The sequence below is a fragment of the Dysidea avara genome, chromosome 6 (genome assembly GCF_963678975.1).
Source record: "Dysidea avara chromosome 6, odDysAvar1.4, whole genome shotgun sequence".
Taxonomy (NCBI): Eukaryota; Metazoa; Porifera; class Demospongiae; order Dictyoceratida; family Dysideidae; genus Dysidea; species Dysidea avara.
Window position 1 is genome coordinate 18,811,725 of NC_089277.1, and position 23,681 is coordinate 18,835,405.

Sequence of the window (23,681 nt, forward strand, 5' to 3'; positions counted from 1 at the left end):
AAGTTCGGGAAAGGGCTGTAATGGGCACTGTACTTTTATGGCTTCCCTATAGGAAATGTATTGTGAAAATTTTGATTGGCGGTAAATATTATGTCAAACATTTAATCAAAAAGTTTTTGAAATATTTTTAGCGGGTCAAGCAGTAGAGGTCTACTACAAATAAGCCAAATTTCAAGATCATGTGTAATTGCATCCATGAGTTATTAAATGTTTTTGAAGATTCAGCTCAACGTGAACATACTATAGTTTTTTAAAAATATATATTCCGGCCCTAATGGCACTCCCATCCTCCCCGATCTCTAGCTAGAAGTTAAACCTAATTTAATTTATAAATGACAAAAAGCAGCTAAACCTACAGAGCCTACACAGACCTACAAAAACACCGCATGGACCGCCAGCATACACACAGCAAAACCCCCGGACAGGGGCCTTAAGAAGTGCACTTCAGAGTGACCATTCCTGATTCCTGATTTCGGTTATTATAACTTGCCACGGTTTTGTTGCAAACATTCCGCAAACCTCTGTGGCTTTTTGAATTTGCGCGTAAAAAAATAATCATGTGTTTTAATTTGCGCGCTGGGTGGGATCTACGCCAGTCGAGACGCCAGTGCCTCGGTACGTGCACATTGAGGTAGAAGCGAGGGTTAATCACAAAAGGCATAGATAATATACCTACTGCAAAAGGTGATGCTTGTCAGCAATGGGGATTTTTACGAGATGTCAGATCACCTTGGAGCTCGATTCATCTGTTAATTTCAAGTTCAAGACAGCACTGAAGAAAAAGATCGTCGACAACGATGGAATAGTGTCATTCATCGTCACCAAAAAGGTACTCTTAGACAGATGGTGTCACGTTTGCTATAGTGTGATCTTGCCGCGTGGTGCCTTTGAGTTGGCGGTACCCGCCCCTTTGCAGTAGGATACAGCATTAGGAATGCAATATAATTCACCTACTTGGGTTCTTGTAGATCGTGTGATATCTAGCTATGCCACTTTGGTGGTAGCTGACATGTGTAAGGTCAGTACATGGGTTGGTAGCTAAAAAATCAGGAGTGCTAAATCACCAAGGGGTGTGATCGCATAGCTTGTTTGCAATCATAATGTTAGGGGGCATCTCCAAACTGATTTTGGTACATTTAACGTCATAATGACATCGGGGGCTTCAGCCCGTGATGTTTTAATTAATTTGAGCGTGCCTATAGTGGACAAGTGAAAATGTCTTGCCAAACCACACTATTCGGAGGAGCTACCAGAGATGTCTATGAAAATCCAATACCAGAAGTTTGTAGAGGTTACGTTTTAGCGAAGTAGTAGAAATAGCTATAATTGTGTTTAAAAAAACATTAGCTAGCTAATTTTCACATTGGGAGGAGCAATGTCATAATGACGTTAAGTGTACCAAAATCAGTTTGGAGATGCCCCCTTAGTTTTGAGATATTAACAGGTGATGCATTGGAAGAATGCGAGGAGTTGTTAGTGACAGCATATAGCTTGGTCACTTATTTAATTTTCCATCTCCCAAAAGGGTGGGTTGGTTGGGCCCGTGAAACGACTAATCAAGTTGAAATGGCCTCTAAGACTCCAGCTCAGCTTATTTGGTATATTTTACAGCCCACGTTTAGTGACTAAAATAAAGTTGACATACGCCATCAAGTTAAATAAAGTTACAGTATGGATGACAGTCAGGACCTATAGCTAGCATTATAAAACAGCAATCAATGAGTGTGGTATTTGTAACCTGATTTTCATTGTAATTACAAAACTTGCAAAGTGAGGTTTACATTCAAACATTTCACTCCTAAAGTAGTATGCATCACTCGGTGGTGTTTATACATATTATTTGTTTAATGGCTCTAGTCCATGATTTATGTGTTAGAACTAATAAGCTACTTTTAGCAAAGGAGCAGAGAGAACCAACATAGTATGCTGCAGTATGTAAGTGTTTGTTTTAGGTTTGCAACAGAAGTAGTGCCAGTATTTTCCTGCAATTAGCAATTGTGAACGTGTATTTCACGGCAATAATGTCACCTTATATATGCAAGCATCAGTAGCGGTTATGTATTATTTAGTAAGGCTGACCAAAATGCAAGAAGTTAGTCCCTAGGTGGGTTAGGCAAGCTCCACAATACTTAACAGTTATTTTACACTTGCTTAGAATGTAATATGTAATTGTACAATCTATTTTATTTATTTTATTTTTAGTTTAACTATAAGGTAAGGTGAATACAAAAGGCAAATATGCCTATATGAGTACCACCTATAAAAACAATACAATACAAAACCAAACAACTAAGGATACATTACAAAGACAATTACAGTACATTGAAATAAAAGCCTACATTAAAACATACATGACTTAATCAGAAACAAAAAGAAAATTGTATAACATTCGCCTAAAAGTAGTGCGGCGTGTAGTTGACAGAATGTCAAATGGGATGGAGTTCCACTAAAAAACACTGATCGATATAAGGTAATGCGAATTTAGTCCTAGTTCCCTGAAGTGACTGTGAATTGTTTCACTATTACGTACACTTTAGCTGTGTGACCCATACTGTGAGTATTAATGAATCTGTATTCTGTAGACGACACATTTGGTGGTTAACAATGCTGAGAAGAGTGCTGAGTCATACAAAGGTCGTATGGCACTGACGTATGGGATTCCTATTGTGTCGACCAGTTTTGTTGATGTTAGTGTTGAGAGGGGAGAGTTACTGGAACCAGATGATTTCCTGGTAGTTGGGAAAACTGCTGCTGAACAATTTCAAACTGGAAAGATTATCGGTAAAGTGTGATTACTGTATGCAGTATTTGTCTGTAGCTTACGATACTGTTCAAAAATCCTTTTATGTAGTGTTTTTGTTGCTGATTCTCTGTGTATTAACTTTGTAGCTTCCCAACAAGACAAGGAGAATTCAGACAAGAAGAAGAAGAGACAAAAGTCCACCATATCACTAAACCAACTAAAGTACAGTTATGATATAATAACATGCTGTACTGTTATTAACACTATAGACCACTATCATGGCCACACTCCACTGATAATAATCTAGTTGAGTTTGATGAAGACAACTATGAAGTGGCTCGATATGCCTTCCTCAAGGTATCATGGATTTGTATCTACACTGTACCATTGCATAAGCATTTTCCAACACTTAACCTTAGTGTACAAATGTACAATATATATTACTAGCATACATATCTGCTTATGTCCATAATTTTGTGAAGAAAGATTATAATATGGTGGTACATAGAGTATATTATAGTGTGAGGCTTGTAAATACCCTGAAGGTATATGTATGTATGTGGCTGCACGTTTGAACTTCAATGGCATCTACATATATTTTCTAACAAATCTAGGATAACCATTTGTAAATACATATCTATACATGCATGTTCGCAATTGATTGAAGAAACAGCTAGTGCTGCTGCAGACTCAATCTACAGTATGTATGCTAGCATGTGCGTATGTGTATGTACTGGTACATGCAATGTGTATGTTGAGTGTCTATGTGTGATGTTATTGTTCCCTACACATTGTAGAAGTTTGATAGTCGTAGTCAGTTGACCACCTTCACTAGTCTGGAGATACATGTGGTAATGGGTCAAGATGACACATCATCACACTACAGGATATTCCTCCATAATGGAATAATGGAGAAGAAAGATAAGGTGAGTGTGTATGTATGTACATATACAGTGCAGTAGCTGATTCTGCAGTGCACTACAACTACATTAGTGTGGCATTCTCAAATGCAGTATGTTTGTGTGTGTGTGTGTGTGTGTGTGTGTGTGTGTGTGTGTGTGTGTGTGTGTACATATGCCTACTGCATACAAACCATGAATGTATATGCCAACACAAAACACATGACATACATGTATGAATGCATACGTACGTACAACGTACATGGGAATTTTATTGAGAGTATACGTTTGTATGTACATACTGGACCACATTCTCTCCACCCTACAGGATGGAGAGATTGGTAGTAAGAGTTGTTACTACTTGTCCACACAACTGGACTCAGAACATGTGTTCACTCTACTCTACAAACAGTTCACTAGTTCTCCTCACAAGTTGGTAAAGGTAACCTTCCTCTCCAGCCATGTTGGATCTGATAAGCTCAAGAAGGTACATAGTTGATGTTTGCCAAATCTGCATGTTGGGAAAACAGCAGTTTAACAACGTACATGTATGGCAAAGAAATTGTCACAGAATTGATTTTACTGCAGAATGTGCATGCATATGTGTTTACGTACATTAATATGTACAGAGGGTGTGAAGCAATAAACTTCCACAATTAACTTCAAGCTAATAGTACAGTACATATGTGGATACTGAAACTTAATTATTGTGTATGCACAGTGCAGAGCTATGATGTGCTCTATGATTACATACTTTAGTTACTGTGACTTAGGTAGTATGTAAATGCATGTACATTGCTTTAAAAACACACACATAGAGAGCAGTATTGGTGTTATGTACACGTGCTGTATGTCAATGTCACTGCTACTCTCTTACCTTAATTTGGGCTCATCCCATCCCAGCACACACACATATGTTAGTGATCTGAGTGGAGTAGCTAACATTCAAGTAACCAGGGTGCTGCCTCAGTTAAAAAGACACTGAGTGCTGCGAAAGACCAAAACATGTACACAAGCTCTAATAGAGCAGTCAGATCTACTCTTGTGTCTCACAAACCAATGTTTCTGGCCACACACTTTGTGTGTGTTCTCGATTGCTATTAATGTTGTTTCAGATGATGTTGGATATTCGTTCATCAACTGGAGCAAGTGAAGAGCTACCATTATACATTTCTGATCTGGTGGGCTACATATGGAATGAGGCTAATGGAGAACTCAATGATGTACTATCTGTACCAGTGGAGCGTATTAAATTGGAAGAGGTTGAGAAGGCTGAGGCAGCTTTGTTGTCCATTAAACTTGTTATTGATGGAACTAACAAAGATGGAGATTTACAGAAACTAACAAACGACTTTTATTCTGCTATTCCACACAAACACAAGGCTGTATTGGATACAAAGAGGATGATAGCTGAGAAACAAGATCTCTGCCAGGTGTGTGTGTGTGTAGTGTGTGAGCATGGTAGTGAGTGTGTTTGCGTGTTTGTGTGTGCATGCTTGCGTGTGTGTGCGTGCGTGCGTGCGTGCGTGCGTGCGTGCATGTATCTGTATGTGTGTCGGTCACTACCAACACTACCTATTCCACACTTGTAGTTGGTTAGAGATGTGGTCAGTGTTGGTGAGAGTACCAACTGGTCCACAAGGAGTAACATGGAGAGCAAATATCGGTCACTACGTTGTGACCTGACAGTGTTGGACCAGTCCTCTGAGGAGTTTGTGTACATCAGACAACTTCTACTGGACAGTCAGGACAAGTGAGCGGCTGTCTTATTTGTATAATTCGATAAATGGAAGCAGAGAATCACACCACTAAATGTAGGGGCTCGACAGAATAAAAGCTCCCTGTTTTGATTCAATTTTATGATTTACGTTTGATGCAATACAAATGGTGTGCATCCCCCTGTGCTTTGTTGCATTTATTAGAAAAATAAAGTAAAATGCTTATGTGTAGATGTAAACTAGGTAAACTTTGCAAGCAATCAACCTGTGTCCACATGGTCATAAAATGTTGCATGTAGTAAGATGATCTGTTAGAATGTTAACGGTGAAATTTGCGAAGTACATAATGTGTATGTAAACAGTGGGAAGTCACAGTAGTGATGGTTCAGATTATAGTGCTCTATATTTCTGATTTCTGACAGTCAATAATACAAAACATCTTGTGTTCTCCCTTCACAGATCATCGCCATCACTGATAGAAGTGAAGAACATTTATGGGGTACATCGACCAGTGGAGGATGGTCACTTCACACATCAGTTAGACAACAAACAGTTATTGTTCCATTCATCATCAGTATGTTACTATCATCTAGTCTCTATATTGACCCTTCTCTTACTATAGGTGAAAAACTTTGTTGGGATATTATCAAGGTATGTATGTGTGTGTCTATGCGTTAAGCATGTACATATAGATCGATGCTCATAACTGGTCTCATGTATTGGCATATAAGAGAGTAGTTCATCAGAAATTGCTTGAATGCTAAGATTTCATATATGTATAGCCACTTCTATCATTCTAACAACGTGTATTACATGTAAGACACAGAAGGGTGGGGTGCAGAAGTGAAGAGTAAGTGTTAGAATAATGAGATAGAATTTGAAAAAAAAGGCTAAGGTTTCTATTGCTTCATTCTGACATCCACTTTGAAGTTGTTTATGCTTACTAAAGTGCTAAACATTTGATGTCTTGAATTGGCGGGAGCTCATTATGCCACCATTGAGCATGCTGGCTCCAAAGTTATACAGCATGAATTAATTGTGTTGGAACCAGACTGGCTAGTCTGGACTTTACAGATTCTCTAATAGAGCAGTCAGTGCAGTACTCTAATAGAACAAGTTTCAGTAATGTACATAGCTACCTACGCCCTGGACCATTTTGTAACTCTAATAGAACTTACACTTTGTATTCAATGACTTTAAAGGAATATAGCTTGTACAATGTACATATGGTACAATAGTACATTCACTACATTGTTCACCACTCAGAGGACTATTGCTACCCAAGATTGTGGTAGATGATTTTGGAGGTACAAGAACTGATCCAGGAATGTTGGGGAGTGGGGTCTATTTTGCTTCCTCTTCAAGGTGATTGAGAAGTGTGATCAGCTGATGTTATTTGTGTCCTTCACAGTGTCTCATCACAGTATTCTAAACCAGGGAAGACTCGTGGTAGTCGTCTGATGTTAGTCAACCAAGTGGCCTTGGGAAATGTCTTGGTATGAATACTGTATAACGCATGCATGAACACGCACATACCCAGGAATACAAGAGGCAGGTTTGAGGTGTTAGTTTGTGCATGTCAGAGGTGAATATGTAGTGGTTGGTGAGTTGCTATTTAATTTTGAGTAGCTGGTTGGTACCAACCACTGTGTACACATCCCTGGCCACACTTGCTCACATCCATCACCGTGGTCTTGTGTATGATATACATACTGTCTGTTGTAGATACTGGCCAGATACTTGCATTCTATCTCACCCATAAAATTCCTGTAGATTTTGTGCCTGCTTAGATGTTCTTTTGATAAAATGTGAGATCTCTATTGATTTAAATGATATGAATAGAATTGTAATTATTGCTTGAGATAAACTAGCAAATTAAATGCAAATTATTAACTATAAACGCAAGCATACAAGTACAATTGGTGAATATTATGAACACCTCCAGGAGACCACATCAAGGATGATGGAGCTTACAGAGGCTCCTAAAGCTTACAACAGTGTCCATGGATTAAAGACCAGTAATGAGTTACCATCAGAGTTTAAGGGAGATGAGTATGCTATCTACTCCACCAGTCAGCAAAGGATAAGGTAAGGACTTATTGTGTGTATACGTATCCAAGGAATATTATACAAATGTTATGATTTTGTGTATATTACTGTAATTTCTCATATTTTAGTTCCATGTACATTGATTCTTACGTATGTTGTCATGTAATTAAACAATTTTTGTGTTTTGTTCAGGTATTTGGTGGAATTCTGTTTACCTGGCGATGATAAAGGTGTAGTAATAATATAATGTGTGCTTGTATACACAGCAAATGACATACTGTACATACACACATACATACATATGCAACATAGTACATCATGTGATCTGAGGCATGTGTTGTCAAGGCTACAGACGTCAAGAGACAAGGTAGTGTATTGTGTGATCCAAAAAGATGTTACGATGCACCAGTGTGTTATTAACAGGAAGGATTTTCACAAATACGTAGCCCTGTACTGCCTTTACAAAAAGAAAATGATTTTTTTTGCTATGGAAATGCCAGTAGTCCGCATACCAAGTTTGAGCAGTCACCCTAAGCATTCTTAAGATACGAGCCTTCAAAAGTCAGCTTAATTTTTAGAAAATTTTCTTTCTTCATTTTTTTGCACACTTACAAATAAAACTCAAATATATTATCTGATTGCCTTGAAGTTTGGCACAAAGTGCATCTTGGTATCGAGGTTGATTTGGATACAATAAACGGTCACAGGGTTATTCATGGAAAATAATTGTCATGCCAACAGAGTAAACTGCTTATGGGAGGTATGTGTAGGTTAACCATCAAAAGTAAAACCTTTTGTGGTTTAGTACAAACATCTGTGGTGTTGTTATAACTAAACAATTAAACATGGGTTTATAGCTACGTAATTATGCTTGATCAAGATTTGTTATAAAAAAAGGACTGGTCATTACAGGAAATGCATTAAAGTGACAAAAGGAAATTCACTGTGTTGATAGTCTTATCCATCATATATTTTGGTTACACATGAATCGGAGTAACAGTTCAGGACTTATAATACAAAACCTAACATGTGTAAAAAATGTACAATCAAGATGCTCTAATAGAACATTCACCTGTGTATTATATAATAAAAGTTGACGGGGGTTTTGCACATAGAAATAGACATCATCCATATAAAACAGCCAAGTATGAAAAGAGAGTGTAGCCCAAATGGGTGAAAAGGTTGTGACACTAGAAAGGTGGTGGTCAAAAAATGGCTGCAGTGCCAATTGTTTCGCCATTGTTGTTTACGATTTGCATTTATATTATTGGAGCCATTTCTTTTGATTTCACTTAAATCACTGTTTTTTTAAGGGCTGCATCCTTTCTTCACAGCTTGGCTGTTTTCAGTTGGTAATAGATAGTGTGTCCAGACAGATGTGTGTTGTTTACTGTGAATTAGTGAAACAAGAGGTGGAATGCTGTACTCCAGCTATTATACGTATGACATAAGAGTCTTTCTTCATCCATGCAGTGTGATTGTACGTAAATGTTTAATATATAGTCTGTAAATACTGCAGTAAAATTATGTTGTCCATGGAACATTAGGACACTAATGTTTGGCCATTGTTAACAGATGTGCAATAAATGGGGTTTGGTCTGCTAAGTACTGAAATTAGTTGGATGTTTTGGCCAGTGATAAAACTGTTTGCTAAGGTATTATTTTGTTGTATAATTTGTTCAGTGAAACAAGTCTTTTATTTTGTACTGTTTATGCTAGTTTTTCATGCACTTGCGTAGTACCATTCCTTCTACAACAGCTCTACAAGAACATGTTTATTGATATTATGTGTATAACTGAATGTACTTACGTACATGGTACGTATGTCAACTGGCATGTAATACTTACAGTATGTTAATGCATTGTCAATACTTGTGTTAGGTTCTATTGATCATCAGTTATCAGTTACTGGAGATGAAGCAGTTAGTGAAGCTAGTGATGTTGATGAACCAGTTAATGTTGAAGGTGTGTGTTATTTGACCAGTGTGTGTACTGTAGTACTGTATGTGTGTTGTTCAGTAGCATCAATGTGTACACACAGATATGCTCACAGTTTACATAAGTACTTCCGCACATGTAGCTGTATCACTGAGTGATGTACAGGACATAGAGGATCCCCTCAACAAGGTGGAAGCTGGTCTGGTGGGGGGAGATATCCCATTACAGTCAGTGCATATTAAAGCTAAACTGATTGACCTGGCAGCTCAGGTAGGAACATGACAGTGATAATTTCCTCATCCAAACTGCTTCGTATGTCACATTTCCCCAAAAATTGAATGCTGTAGCTATGTCCTATTTCAGCTACGTATGATTTGTAGGTGACTGCTATTTAGGATGTCATTAATCACATTTTCAATTCCTGTGTAGGCTAGAAAGGATTATGTATCTGAGAGTTCCATGTGTTGTATTGTAATATTATTTGCTCTTTAGTAGTTCAATGTTCTATTCCTAATAACCAACATGACGGGTTTAATGAGAAAGTGTGGCACTATATTCCATCTTTTTTACGTAATACAATCCGAATTTGCGTAAGGCGAAAAGATGGGTAAAGTCAATGCAGGCAATGTTTTTTCAAAGTATTTCTGCCCACTGTAATACTGCATCCATTAATCACTACCTGAAATAGAAACCTTGTAATTGTACTTTATATATACTCTGGCTTTGCTGAAGGGATGACTTTTCTGTACAGGTGTTTTGTGAGTATGAAATTTAAGTCACCTTACTTTTAGCGCCTTAAATGTACTGTAACTGATTATTCCATGCCGTAATTATGAATGGTTTTAGTCCTCACACTACCTGTGTTTGATAGGTTAGTTGCAGTTGACATCGCATTTTTTGCCCTACAAAAAAGACTAGTAATTTGCACAATCATGTGAAACATTTTTATGACCACACCTCTTCATTAACAGGTCTACAGTTGTAGATGCAATAAAACATTTTAAATAAATTATATGTAAACCATTGGTAGCTGAATAAGCTACATCTTTCTAAGGTACAGCAGACTAAGGAAATGAGTCATGTAAGTTATCTACGTAGCTAGTTGATAAGTCGTCCGCTTTGAGTATTTTATGTGGACTGAGCATGGCTGTTTCACATCGGTAATCACTGCCTCGAAATCCTGGTCAGTTTTGCTGTTATTCTTATCACAGCATGCAGTTTGAAACTTTATTGAATAAGTTATGGCATGATTTTTTCAATTAGAAGAGCTAGACATTAACAGTATACACACAACATCTCCTCACATACACTCCATATTGTTCTACAGGTGATAGTGTTACAAGCTTATAAGAACTTCAGTAAGAAGCCAATTGAGGCCAAGTATGTGTTCCCATTGGATGACATGGCAGCTGGTATGTGTGTATACTTAATAGTCGATGGTATTAGTGTTGTATGTGTTGTAGTGTGTGGGTTTGAGGCATTCATCAATGGTAAACACATTGTTGGTGAAGTGAAGGAGAAGGAACAAGCACACAAGGAGTACAGGGAGGCCATTAGTCAGGGACACGGAGCCTACCTCATGGATGAAGAGACTCCAGTATGTGTTGTGAGGTGTAGTGTGTGTGTGCGTGTGTGTGTGTGTGTGCGTGCGTGCGTGCGTGCGTGTGTGTGTGTGTGTGTGTGTGTGTGTGTGTGTGTGTGTGTGTGTGTGTGAATAAGTAAGCAAAACTTTACGTGCCTATGCATAAAATCTACATATCTGCCTGACCCCTATAGGATGTGTTTACAGTCAGTGTTGGTAATCTCCCACCTGGAGCTAGTGTCCTCATCAAGATAACATATGTTGCTGAATTGTTGGTGGAGGGTGAGAATATTGTGTTCAGCCTACCGGGATCTGTAGCCCCATGGAAGAAGGATTCTGCTCTTGATACTACTACACAGGTATGCATTGTGAGTGTTGAGTATTGAAGAAAAAAAAGCAGAAAAGTACGTCAAACTATTTGGAGAATCTGGGCATTGATCCCAGCATCTCCTGCATGCGAAGCAGGCGCTCTACCATTTGAGCTAATTCCCCAGTTCAGTGATATGTAATATTATAATATGCCTTATGTATTACGTACATGTACGTTCCCCTATAGACTGATGTGGATAAAGTCAAGGTCACTAAACAAGGGTGAGTACAGTAGATTTATTTTGATGTCAAATGTTGTATTCATTTGGCTAATTAACCAAAAATAGATGGCAAACTAAGTACGCCAGAGTTCATTTCACGAAGTGTTTTAAATTACACAATTTACAACAGTTAGCTCGTGGGTAACAGTCTTCACATGTCATGTTTCTTTTAGTGATGTTAGTGTTCAAGTGGCTGTGGAGATGCCATTCAAAATCAGAACAATTGAGTCACCAACTCATATGCTAAGAATTAAGGTATGTATACTGTACCTGAATGCATGACACTGTATGTGAGAATGTGTGGATTTGCGGTACATGTATTTTGGTGTACAAATGCACATGTTGCCTTCCTTATGTTTGTTGATTTTCTGTGCTCTCAGACATTTTGTGAAGCCATACCTGTTGTTGCTCAGACCTGATTGACTCATTTTCTTTTCAGTCAATCTGTCCATTTCTTCCATTTATGTATGCTTGATAAAAGGCTTTTCGTCAGTAAAAAATACTGTCAAGGATTTTTGTTGTTTTGTTGGCTCTGTAACACTTTATCCACAGAAAACAGCCACTAAGGCAGTGGTTGAGATGTGTGATGGAGGTGGTGGATTAGGGGATGGATTTCAGCTACTAGTTGGACTGGCAGAAATTCATGTCCCCAGAATGTGGGTAGAGGAGAATGATCAGTCACATCATGTGAGATCATGTGATCCTCCTATCAAGTTTTAACTACTGGTCATCACTAGGCGTGTATGCTGACATTTTATCCTGAATTTGAGGCTGAGTCCATCGTGGATAATGAGATCATCTTCTGTCTTGACTGCTCTAACTCCATGAAGGTACTGACACTTGTTTGTAAGATCAATATTTTAAATGTGTGTTACTACTACGTTTATACATATACAGCACTGTGAAGCGCAGTTGATATCTGATGTGTAAATTTTAGGATTTAAACAAAGTCACTATATTATAATTGCATAACTCTATATGTGTAACCACATCTTTTGCAATTAAATAAGAACTCTTTTTGAATTCTAGAAATCATTAATTTCTTTTAGCAACTGTTAAATTTCCTTTCTCAACAAAATTCCTCAGTCTACAATATTCTATACAGCTTATCCATTTAGGTTATCTGTTGAGTTAGGTACCTTTCCAAAACGTTTGTACGCTTTACAATGTGTTGTGATGACTCCAATCGGTGCACTTATATCATCATATTTATATAGCCACATCACATGTTGTATGATAACTGATTGTGGGTTTTAATTTGCTAAATTTAGCATATAATAATCTGTAGCTATGTTGCTACATATGTGCATATACATAACAGTATGTTCATTGTACATGTAATAGTTGTAACATGGGCATACATTTCAGGCAAAGCACAAATACCCCGTGTTACAGCTAATATGTAACACTTCCTATCCGTATCAGGCTTATAGCCTGCACAGGGCAATCAATCACCCAAGCCAATACAAGTGCAACCACTGGATGTATTATACGTATATGCATGCCTAAAAATTGGGATTGTGGGTCAGCAGCTAGTACAATCTGGTTACGTTCGGTTATGATAAACAGACAAATCATGGAGAATTTCGGATATGTGAGTTTAATGTTTTAATCAGTGCTATTGAATCATTTAGGGAGTTTATTAAATGCTTAGCTTGCTTGTAGAGTAGTTACTTCGTGCAGAGTGCTAACTTTGTGATGGGGGACATGGTCTGTTTTTGTAAAGTGCGGAAACAATTGGTGAATAAGGTATAGCACTAGTTCTCACCTTAGCCCAACGTTTTTCAACTCATAGGATAGCAAGGAATACAAAACACTCTCCATCTGAGTAATTTTCATGGCAAAATCCAAGTCATGCGTACTAACACGTCAGTATTACTCAATCCCCACAATCGATTTCGGCCTTGATGTCTACGTAATTGCTGCCCAGATGTAGCCCGGCCTACATTTCGTACGTATGTAGCCCGGTATATATTTCATATTTAGTCCGGGCAGCTACTTTGATCTGAGATGAAACTATTGCATAGTAACTTATTGCATCATTAGGAATATAACTAGAGGAATGTGAGTGCATTTCCTCATTGTGTAAATAAGTTTGATCTCTATTTGTGTGTTTATTTTGCATTACTCTAATTTTGTGTCATGGTAGGGAGAGACATTGGTCAGTGCAAAGAAAGTTCTTCTACTAACACTCCATCATTTGCCTCCAAAATGTGTCTTTAATGTGATCACCTTTGGAGCAGGTGAGTGATGTGTGTGTGTTTTAAGTATGCATACAGTACATGAGATCTTGTGATGTACTGTAACAAATTCTTAATCTTGTGTATATATATATATATATTTATGCATGGTTTAAGAAATGTATGGTGAAAACGTGCGTGTGTACGTACGTACATGTACAGTAATATGTTTCTATGGTGACATTTTTGTTGATTTCCAGCTTATGATGAGCTGTTTCCTGCCTGTCAACCAAAGAGTAAAGAGACTGTTACAGCTGCCACTAACTACATACAGGTACATATAGTACACATGTCTACATATCCAATACAATACTTGTAGGATGCTACAGCTACTATGGGTAGTACAGATATGTGGAGACCATTGAGGTCTCTACTGCTATTATCCAGTGGAAGTGGTGCAGACTCGTCCACTCTCCCTCCTCGTAATTTGTTCCTTGTGACTGATGGACATATGACAGAAGAACAGCCAACACTACAGGCCATCAGACAAGCAGTACACACCACCAGGGTGTTCACTTTTGGAGTAGGGTAAGTTTGTGATGTGTAACTACTAGTGTTTGAGTGTGTATTTGTGTAGGAAAACTGCTAATCGTCACTTCCTGAAGTCTATGGCTAGAGTTGGTGCAGGATATGAAGAGTTCTTTGATCCTAAGACTAAGTCAAAATGGCAAAGAAAAGTGTGTGTATGTAGTGTATGCTTTCTTACATGTCTGGACTTACTCAGGTGAAGTCACAACTGAGCAAGGCATTTGAACCAGCTCTCACATCAGTGAAGGTGATGTGGCAACAGTTTGATGAGAATGCTCCTAAACCACTCCAGGTTATTATCTGTGAAGTACTATATCATATAACAACAAAATTCAGTACCTTGGCAGTAAGGTGTGTTTAAGTAGTATCCACAAAGTCATTCTGGGTTTGTTGAAATCTACTTCAACAACTGCTACCAAAAGTGACACAGGTTATGAAAATAATATTGACGAATGGTGGTTTGGTGACGAATCATCAATTCACCAAATTTAGTTTATCACCTGGTAATTTAGCATGGTTCCTTGCATGCAGAAAGGTGTGGCTCATGACAGAAGCTGCCTGTTGTAAAACTAGACTAGTGCTCGTACTCGATTACTGGATGCTCCATGCAAGCTTACCGACAGCAACAGACACAATCGATATATGGGTGAGGCTCTATATATGCCTAAAGACAGACACACATGATCCTGATAAGTGGCCATGAAAGAAACAGGACTCGGATATTCCATAAAGCAATTCAAACCCAGATGACCCAACCTGGTTTCAATCATGAAAGTGACTCAGCCAGATGCATGCAGTGACTGAATCCATAAGATACAGTAGTACAAAAAGGATTGTACAGTATGCACACTTCATCCTTCTGTCAGCTTACACCACATGCAACCTTGTGTGCAACAGTACACTGTCAATTTTAACGAGAGCATATTGCCAAATGCAATTCTATAACAAATTGCCAAATTAATATTGGTTTCACCAATATTAATTTTGTTGTTATACAGTTTGTTTTGTGCATGTTCAAAGTTTGGATTTGTATACCTTTTCTAACAATTCACTTCTTTATGACAAGCAAACTTGAAAAAAATTGTTTCCACAGATGAGAGAAATGTTCAATACACATAACAATAAATTTTAACTTTGTGTGCCAGTCCTCTTCTAACCACTTTGGTGTTATTATGCATCTTGCACTTTTATATAGTCAACTATTATCTTATGTGTTATTGGTTTTGACTGTGTTATACAGGGAAAGAACGTTGTACTGGTTATGTATCCTCCAAGCTTCATAGCATGCTTCAACTGTTTGTGTATGTTTACTTGTGTGTGTGCAATGATTTAGTACAGTAGTTATTGGTACATATAACTGGCTTCTATCCCACTAAGATTTTAGGCTTTGTACAGAAAAGTTACGGGAACAAGTGTAATAGAAGTCTACTCGGCATGGATTAACACACTCATTCACACACTACAAGCACATTCCTATGAGCACATATGTGCATAGCAACACACCTTAATGGACGGTACAAAATCTTTGAAGTATGGCTTAAGTGGGATATGTAATAGCTATAGCATGGGCATGAGGGATTTGCCTGATATGTATGCCCAAACTTGAGGACTGCGGGCATACATATCAGGCAAATCCAAAGTGCCCATGTTACAGTTAATAACATTTTCATTTCAAGCTGATAGCCTGCTTGGGTAAGTAATCACCCATGCCAATACAAGTGTAACCGCTGGATTCATTTTATATGCATGCTTGAAAGATTTGATAATGGCAAGACAGTATGTAACGTTGTAGTTACATTTGTTCTAATGAATGGACAAGTCCTAAGGATATCATGGAAAAAGTCGAGTTGGGTGAATCTCGTGGAATTTGCAAGTGTTTTATGCTATTTTGTTGTTTAATGATTGATTACAACATGTACTAAAGGCCTAAAGAGGTAAGCTTCATTGTAGAGTGGTTAACTCGCTTTGTATCACAGAAAGGCAAGAATACTGACATGCCTTTATCTGATCGCTTCTTGTGGCAAAACTCCGATTCATGCATGATAATAGTCACGTGAGCATTAGTTTATTCCCCTAATCAATTTCAATCTGAGCCTTTATAAAACAAACAGGACAGTACCACTATACCTCGTCCACATCAAGGCTATACTTGCTTTGATGAAAGTGGCTTACTCTTTTGAAGTGCAACCACTTTCCCGGGATACACCCCATTGAAATTTGAACTTGTGGGCTTGCAGCAAGAACACCAAACCATCATAGTCTGACTGCACAAATATACAGAAAGATGGCAATTAGAACAGAGCTACAGTGCATGTAATAGAACACTTGCTCAAAAGGGTTTTAGGGAGAACAAGAGTATGAATTTAACTATACTATAATGCTAATAAAGATCGAAATACTCTAATAGAGCAGTCAGATGTATTCTAGTAGAGTACTCCAATAGAACATTCATAACGAATTGCAGGTATAATTTTAAAAATATTGTGAATGGAAGACTAACTTGAAACATCAAGACACACGGTAGTGTGTCGTGCGGCCAAGAAAGCCGGTGACCACACCGTGAGTATATTTACAGGAAGAAAGAAAACAGCTTTTTCACGCATGCATAGCTCCATGGCCTCTTCTCCAAAGCACACTATTTTTGCATTATAGCTGTCCCCCAGGTAGGGTACGCCACACAGCAAATTAGATTAAATTCGCAACAGCCATTTGCGAGATATGGGCATCCAAAATTTCATTTTAATTTCTTCGTTTTTTTCTTCTTATGCCGTACGGGGGGCTACGGGGGCTTCGATTTCTTTTCGCACACTTTGCAAAAATTGCTATAAAATGCAAACGTGTAACTCGATTGCCTCGATCTTTGGCACAAATTAAGAACGTGTAACGGTGGATTCACGTACCAAGTTTGTTGTAAGTCTGAGTAGTATTCAAGGAGTTATGGACGTTTATTCACGTAAAAACAGATCAAACTTCTGTCACGGCTACAGGGTAAACCAAGCATAGAAATAACTTGAAAATTGGTGTGTAGATAGGCTGATCATCGTAGCAGTGCCTTTTGATAGTTTGAATAGCAATAGAGTTACAGCGACAAAGTTATAAAGCAAAAACTAAGCAAGTGTAAAATTGCTGGATCGAGATACTCTAATAGAGCAGTCACCACGGGGTAAAAATGGTGTGCAAAAAATGTCGAAAAAAACAACTTACCAGAGTTCGAACCAGGGACCTCCATACCTAACACCTCCATCCTTAATCACTGAACCACTGCTACCTTGACTGATCACCTTACTTAATTTCTGCTTTATAAATGAAATTTCTAGCTGAAATCTGCTTATAGTCAAACATTTGTAATTTCATAGATCTACCAATAGAAGTTCTAGACTGTTCTAGAACATTCTATGTATGTTCTATTAGAAGTCCTCAAAAAAAGTGTGCACTCTATTAGAGTATTACAATAATATTATCAAATATTGAATTAAATCATGCAATGAAATACATTTATAAGTCTGTCTTCAATAATCATCATTGTATCTACATAGAAAAGAAGAAATGTGAGTAAAGACAAACCTCAAAGTCAGCCATAGGCTGGTTTTGGGGCCTTGTAAAGTACAAAAAGGAGTGAAATCCACACAAAAACAGCCAAGCTGTGAAAAAATGGTGCGGCCTTAAAAAGCCTGGGTGAAAAAAGTTGTGAAATCAAAGGTGGCGGCCAAGAAATGGCTGCAATGATGTTAATGCTAAAAATTTTAATAATGGCTGTGTGCATTGTTAAAATTTATTAGCATTAACATCGCCACCTTTGATTTCACAACTTTTTTCACCCAGGCTTTTTAAGGCCGCACCATTTTTTCACAGCTTGGCTGTTTTTGTGTGGATTAAATTTTGAGCTGTTAACTGGAGAAGTTGGATATAGCTATTTGGATTACTATAATATTCTTTACCAGCCATATTAAAACCAAAATTGGTAGGACTTCAAGGGAGCACTAAACGATGAAGCATTATGAACCATATAATGAAAATAGTTTGTACGTATTATCCGTAGAGTATGAGTTAGTAAATTTTAAAACTTTGATATATAAAATCTGTCAGTGGCTGGGGGCTGTGCACGAGACCTCTGAATCAATATATCTCAATACCAAAATCTATCTGGAAACCCCCTTGGAAAAATCCTGGATATGCCCCTGCAGTCTACACAGCTCTAGCCTTAAAACTTAGCAATATGCAGTGTGCGTAAAATGTTTACTTAAAGCCATTTTATTACAGGCTTTTGCAAAAATTTCAGTAAATGTTGTTCAAAGCAGAATGCCATGGTTCTATATATATTAACTCTGCTTTGATTGCTCTTATATAATAACACATAAAGGAAGTGATTGTAGGTTTTGATATTTAAACTGTTCAACTGTTCACTGTTATTTTGTATGCTTTAAATAACCATATGTATATGATTGATGATATACTCAACACAGAGTAGTGGGGTGGCTGTCTACACACTATGCATACTCTGGTAAATCATTAACTACCCTAACAGAATGATCATTTGGTGCTAATATATGGAGAAGTGTTGATAACCAACATTTGTCCATTGGCTCAAGTGTTTTAAAATATTAATTATCTGGTTGAAGTTGTGTATGTGTTGCTTGAATACTACTGTATGTCTTTAGCTGGTTTAAACTGTAGTAGAATAAGGTGTGTGCTTACTGTAATAATAAATCAATAGAGTCAAAGCTGTTGTAGAATTATTCAGATGAATTCTATAGTTGAAGTATGCATGGATAGCATCACATTTGTACATTTGTGTGATAATGTTGTGTTCACTAAAGTATTTCATGTGTTGTTTAATCATACAGGCACCTCAAGAGATAGTATCACTGTTTAGTGGATCACGTCAAGTGGTCTATGGGTTTGTACCTCACTGTCTTCAGGTGTGTGTGTGTTTAGTGTGTAGTGTGTGTGTATGCGTGTGTGTTTGTATGTAATGTGTTATGTTTGTGTGTAGTGTGTGTGTGTGCGCGTGTGTCGTGTGTGTGTGTAGTGTGTGTTTGTTTGTGTGTAGTGTGTGTATGTAGTGTAGTGTGTGTGTAGTGTGTGTAGTGTAGTGTGTGTGTGTGTGTTCTGTGCATAATATGTACTATCTTTAGAATGGTTTAGACTTTATCAATTTTTACAGGCCACGTTGAAGGCAAAAATCGGTAGAAAAGAAGTTGAGACAATGGTGTCTACATCAGAGATGGGAATTACCCATGGGAAGGTATGTAATAATACACTCTATACACAATACTAGAATGGTAGTTTTGTTAGTAACATTATCATAATCTATTTCATCATCAGGTCCTGCATCAGTTGACTGCTCGTGCTATCATCAGAGACTGGACAGATGGATCTCTTGATGCTGACCGAACCCAACATGAGGTTGGTGAAGTGTAGCTTTTGTCAAATGCATACTGGCACATTAGCATTTTATGCATACATAATGGTTGGTATGTATGAATGTGTATATGTACATGTGTGCATACGGTACTGCCCAAGTGCAAAGTCGCACTCGCTTCCACGCACAATTTTGCTCGGGTGTTTTAAAATAGCTAATTAAGGGGCTTGACAACTGTTTCATTTGCAATTGTCATAAGTGAAACAGCTTCCATGCTGTCTTGCAAGCAAAACAGTTGCCACGCCCCTTAATTAGTGATTTTTAACTCTCGACCAACGTTGTGCATGCCAGCGAGTGCAATGTTACGCTTGGGCAATACCGTACATGCATGTAGTGTGCATGCAAATAGACAAACATACATACAAACCAGCATGTATATACTGTACACTTTTATGTACAAATTCATGCAAGTTTTCGGAGTGTAATGTGTGCCCACAGCTGGTTGTATGGGGGCTGTAAGCACACATCTGGTTTAATAACTACGGTACCGCCTGTTGCACTTGCTTGGACACATGCAATTACACGTGATTTAAAAGGTTGCTAAAAAGGAGGTGTGGCACCTGTTTCGATCATGAGTCTTCATCTGTTGATTCGAGGGATGAAGACTCGCAATCAAAAAATGTGCCGCGCCCACTTTTAGCAAGTTTTTAAATTGTGCATAATTGCACGTGTGCGAGCGAGTGCGACGTTACACTTGGGCAGTACCATACATGTTACTTACTGTACGTACCTATTACATTGTGTTTATGAGTATGTACATATCAATACAGATCATCAAACGTGACCGCAAGTCTTACATCATCAACATCAGTAAGGAATACTCCATTGTGTCCCAGTTCACTAGCTTTGTAGCCATTGAGAAGAGAGAGAAGGTGTGAACTAATATACCAGTCACTGTATTGTCAGTTTACACTTGTTGACAGGATGAGAAGTTTGACCAATCAAAAGGACCTTCTATAGCAGAACTAGTTGACAAAGAGAATGTTGATACATTACAATACATGGGTTGGGAGATTGATCAGTCAAAGGATTTACCAAAGGTAACCAATCATTTTTCATACTTATACAATTGGTGGCCTTAAAAAGCCTGGGTGAAAAAAGTTGTAAAATCAAAGGTGGCGGCCAAGCAAAATTTAGTAACATTAATATCATTGCAGCTGTTTCTTGACCGCCACCTTTGATCTCACAACTTTTTACCCAGGCTTTTTAAGGCCGCACCATTTTTTCACAGCTTGGCTGTTTTTGAGTGGATACAGATGACATGGTGTACTATATATTACGTACATTGTATGTGTACTGTAGGAGACTGAGCTACACTTAATAGCATTCACAGAGAGTGTTAGTAGTGATCCGGATTCATTTGGTACTGGAGCAAAGTTGAAAGAAACTTTTGATAAACTAATGCAAGAAGCAAAGGAATGTTTACCAGCCACTCATCAACAAAAATCCCGAGTAAGTGCATGCATCCATTTCATACTTAGGGTCATAGTGTGTGCATGCATGTAAGGGTGTGTGTGTGTGTGTGCATGCGTGCGTGCGTGCGTGTGTGTGTCACAAACTTTTACATATGACATGTTAATGTGTTGTCTGTTACCCTACAGGCAGTGGAGGCAATGGTGACATATTATGTTGATATTGAAGAGTATGACAAGGGTAGGGCTGTAGTGGAGGACTATGTCAGTGAGCTGTCATCAGAGGGTGCCAGTGAAATGGCCAGTAATATCAAAATGTATGTATGATTTCCTTCTTTTCTGTTGTCTTTTAGAGTTAAAAATTAATATACGTTACATATCTCAAATTTATCACAGCCATTATTCAATATACAGTATGTGATGTTCACAGTTTATGCTAGTCTAGTGGTTAAAGTAGACTATTTACTAACCATTCTGTACCCAGTGCAGCGGTCCCAGTGTAGTTCGCAGTATACATATTTTAGAATTATAATTCTTTTACACATAGCTATAAATGCAACTTTACAGTTATATACAGGACATGTACTGTAGTAGACAATTCAACACATATACTTTATATACGTAATACCATATAGTAAAATTTTTCGAGGGGGGGGGGGGGGGGGGGGTTGCGGATTGACAAGTTATCCACGAAAAAATATTCCCCCCTGAGATTTGCAGTTCAATCACAATGACATTTGCATAATAGATCCTGAAGATTCCCCCCCCCCCAAAAAAAAAGTTTGGATAGTGACAATCTGCAAAAAGTTTTTCCCTCCAAAAAAAATCCCACTACGTATATGGTAACAATATGACCATGCATACTAATAATACGATTTTTACGTCATTTTGATTGTCATGGCTGGACCACTAATTGTACTTAACACTAGTTACATTAAGTATGCATGTATGTGTGGAGCTGTGATGCTTTAGCTCCCTGGGATAACATCAACTTATCCCAGTACACAATCAATCAATATACATAGTATTTCTGTGCATATAGCTATAGGTGTACAATTAAGATACACCTCACTATATGACTTATGAACATATCTATACATATACAGTATGGTTAGACCAGTGTTTATTTTTTATCTTCAAACTATGTAATCTTTTTTAGCAAACTCGAGAGGGAAATTGATGCAGTACAGAATGCAGGTATATACATACATACATACTTCCTGAGAACACCGGTTAGAAAAGCTATCATACTTATAGGACACCGAACGCTCTATATTGTCAATGTGCTAACTGAAAATACCATAACCGTGGACTTGTCATCGACAGCAACCATCGCAGACCTGAAGGCCTTCATACAAGATACAGAGGGTATTCCTCCTGACGAACAAAGGTTGACAATTGCTGGAAAAATGCTAAAAGACAACCATACTGTAGCTGACTATAATATGCATTTAGATGCTTCTGTTAATATGATACTGGACACATTTGAAGGTACGTAAATTAATAAAACAATCTTGCAAGAGATCTTGCAAGATCTTGTAGAAGAACCTTACAAGGCCATTCTTTCAAATCAGCACTGCAAGAAAAAGTTTGAAAAATACCGCAGCATCTTTTAAGATGGTGTATTATGGTACTATTTTTCATGCTAATTTTATGCTGGAATAAACCTTGTTAATGTTCATGCATACCTAAATATTTTGTGGTTTATGATTGTATGTAGGACTTCCCAAGGAAGAAGATGAAGAAGTACCTATTGTCATTGATACTGGAATGTTTACTGTTAAGGTAATTCCATCATGTGTTTGGAAATGTTTGAAAAACATTACACGCTTATGCTTAGTAATACTTTTGTGTTTTTATGGTATGTAAGGTCAACTTCTATGCGCATGAAACCGATTTATATTACAGGAGTATTGGGTCTGTGTTCTAGAGCAGTATTTTCAAGATTCTGTGAAACACAAGTTGAATTTAAATTTTAGTTACCTAGTCACGGTACTACATACATGCTTATTTAAATGTAGGATAGTACGTCATAGGCTTGTGTAGCTACAGAAAACTGACTATATATTCTCTTTCTTGATCAGTTGGTAGTATGTAGGTGGTGATTTGAGAGCAACAAAAGCTCCATGGAGTATCTAATACTGGCCACTACTGCCAGTTGTCTCACCACTCCATTTTGTACCTACATTATAATATCTCACACTCCACCCCACAAAAGCTTTAGCAAATTCGGATTTACAGTACAACCACACAATGGATTTTTATAGTAAGCAGTAGGCAGTTGCCATGTTTTCTCATATAAAAGCTTTTCTAGCATTTCTGTCTAGCCTGTAACTGAATACTCAAATAGGTCCTTTTTTTGAGACCAGGTTGGCTAGGTTGAGTGATGCCTGGCATTTAACTGAATTTGAATCATGAGTAATTATGAAGGTTAGCATGGAGAACTATTATACAGTGTGTTGGCTGTATAAACAAGTCCTAAAATTATTGGATAACAGTTGTATGATACATATCTGCATGCATGCTTACTTACACAGACCACTTACCCTGATTTCCCGCT

The 23,681-nt window shown here is 37.8% G+C and overlaps 1 protein-coding gene and 1 non-coding gene across 2 annotated transcripts in view; one reads left to right on the forward strand and one right to left on the reverse strand.

Moving 5' to 3' along the window:
- The first annotated feature begins 567 nt into the window (after positions 1–567).
- LOC136259311 (protein mono-ADP-ribosyltransferase PARP4-like) overlaps positions 568–23,681 on the forward strand; it is a 74,436-nt gene continuing 51,322 nt past the window's right edge. The window contains exons 1-38 of the mRNA XM_066052803.1: positions 568–829; positions 2,583–2,781; positions 2,890–2,965; positions 3,013–3,100; positions 3,541–3,669; positions 3,971–4,129; positions 4,758–5,075; positions 5,235–5,395; positions 5,820–5,934; positions 5,983–6,011; positions 6,627–6,725; positions 6,772–6,856; positions 7,306–7,448; positions 7,602–7,639; positions 9,291–9,374; positions 9,490–9,617; positions 10,675–10,759; positions 10,811–10,944; positions 11,124–11,288; positions 11,486–11,520; positions 11,693–11,774; positions 12,072–12,206; positions 12,257–12,349; positions 13,669–13,762; positions 13,960–14,033; positions 14,079–14,287; positions 14,337–14,436; positions 14,484–14,579; positions 19,132–19,206; positions 19,452–19,532; positions 19,613–19,693; positions 20,480–20,581; positions 20,633–20,749; positions 21,012–21,161; positions 21,311–21,438; positions 22,281–22,318; positions 22,379–22,612; positions 22,842–22,906. Coding sequence (XP_065908875.1) covers positions 701–829; positions 2,583–2,781; positions 2,890–2,965; positions 3,013–3,100; positions 3,541–3,669; positions 3,971–4,129; positions 4,758–5,075; positions 5,235–5,395; positions 5,820–5,934; positions 5,983–6,011; positions 6,627–6,725; positions 6,772–6,856; positions 7,306–7,448; positions 7,602–7,639; positions 9,291–9,374; positions 9,490–9,617; positions 10,675–10,759; positions 10,811–10,944; positions 11,124–11,288; positions 11,486–11,520; positions 11,693–11,774; positions 12,072–12,206; positions 12,257–12,349; positions 13,669–13,762; positions 13,960–14,033; positions 14,079–14,287; positions 14,337–14,436; positions 14,484–14,579; positions 19,132–19,206; positions 19,452–19,532; positions 19,613–19,693; positions 20,480–20,581; positions 20,633–20,749; positions 21,012–21,161; positions 21,311–21,438; positions 22,281–22,318; positions 22,379–22,612; positions 22,842–22,906 — 4,353 coding nt within the window. The 5' untranslated portion in view covers positions 568–700. The remainder of the gene's footprint in view (positions 830–2,582; positions 2,782–2,889; positions 2,966–3,012; positions 3,101–3,540; positions 3,670–3,970; positions 4,130–4,757; positions 5,076–5,234; positions 5,396–5,819; positions 5,935–5,982; positions 6,012–6,626; positions 6,726–6,771; positions 6,857–7,305; positions 7,449–7,601; positions 7,640–9,290; positions 9,375–9,489; positions 9,618–10,674; positions 10,760–10,810; positions 10,945–11,123; positions 11,289–11,485; positions 11,521–11,692; positions 11,775–12,071; positions 12,207–12,256; positions 12,350–13,668; positions 13,763–13,959; positions 14,034–14,078; positions 14,288–14,336; positions 14,437–14,483; positions 14,580–19,131; positions 19,207–19,451; positions 19,533–19,612; positions 19,694–20,479; positions 20,582–20,632; positions 20,750–21,011; positions 21,162–21,310; positions 21,439–22,280; positions 22,319–22,378; positions 22,613–22,841; positions 22,907–23,681) is intronic.
- Positions 11,349–11,421, reverse strand: Trnaa-cgc (transfer RNA alanine (anticodon CGC)). Its single transcript has one exon. It is a non-coding gene; the product is annotated as a tRNA-Ala (tRNA).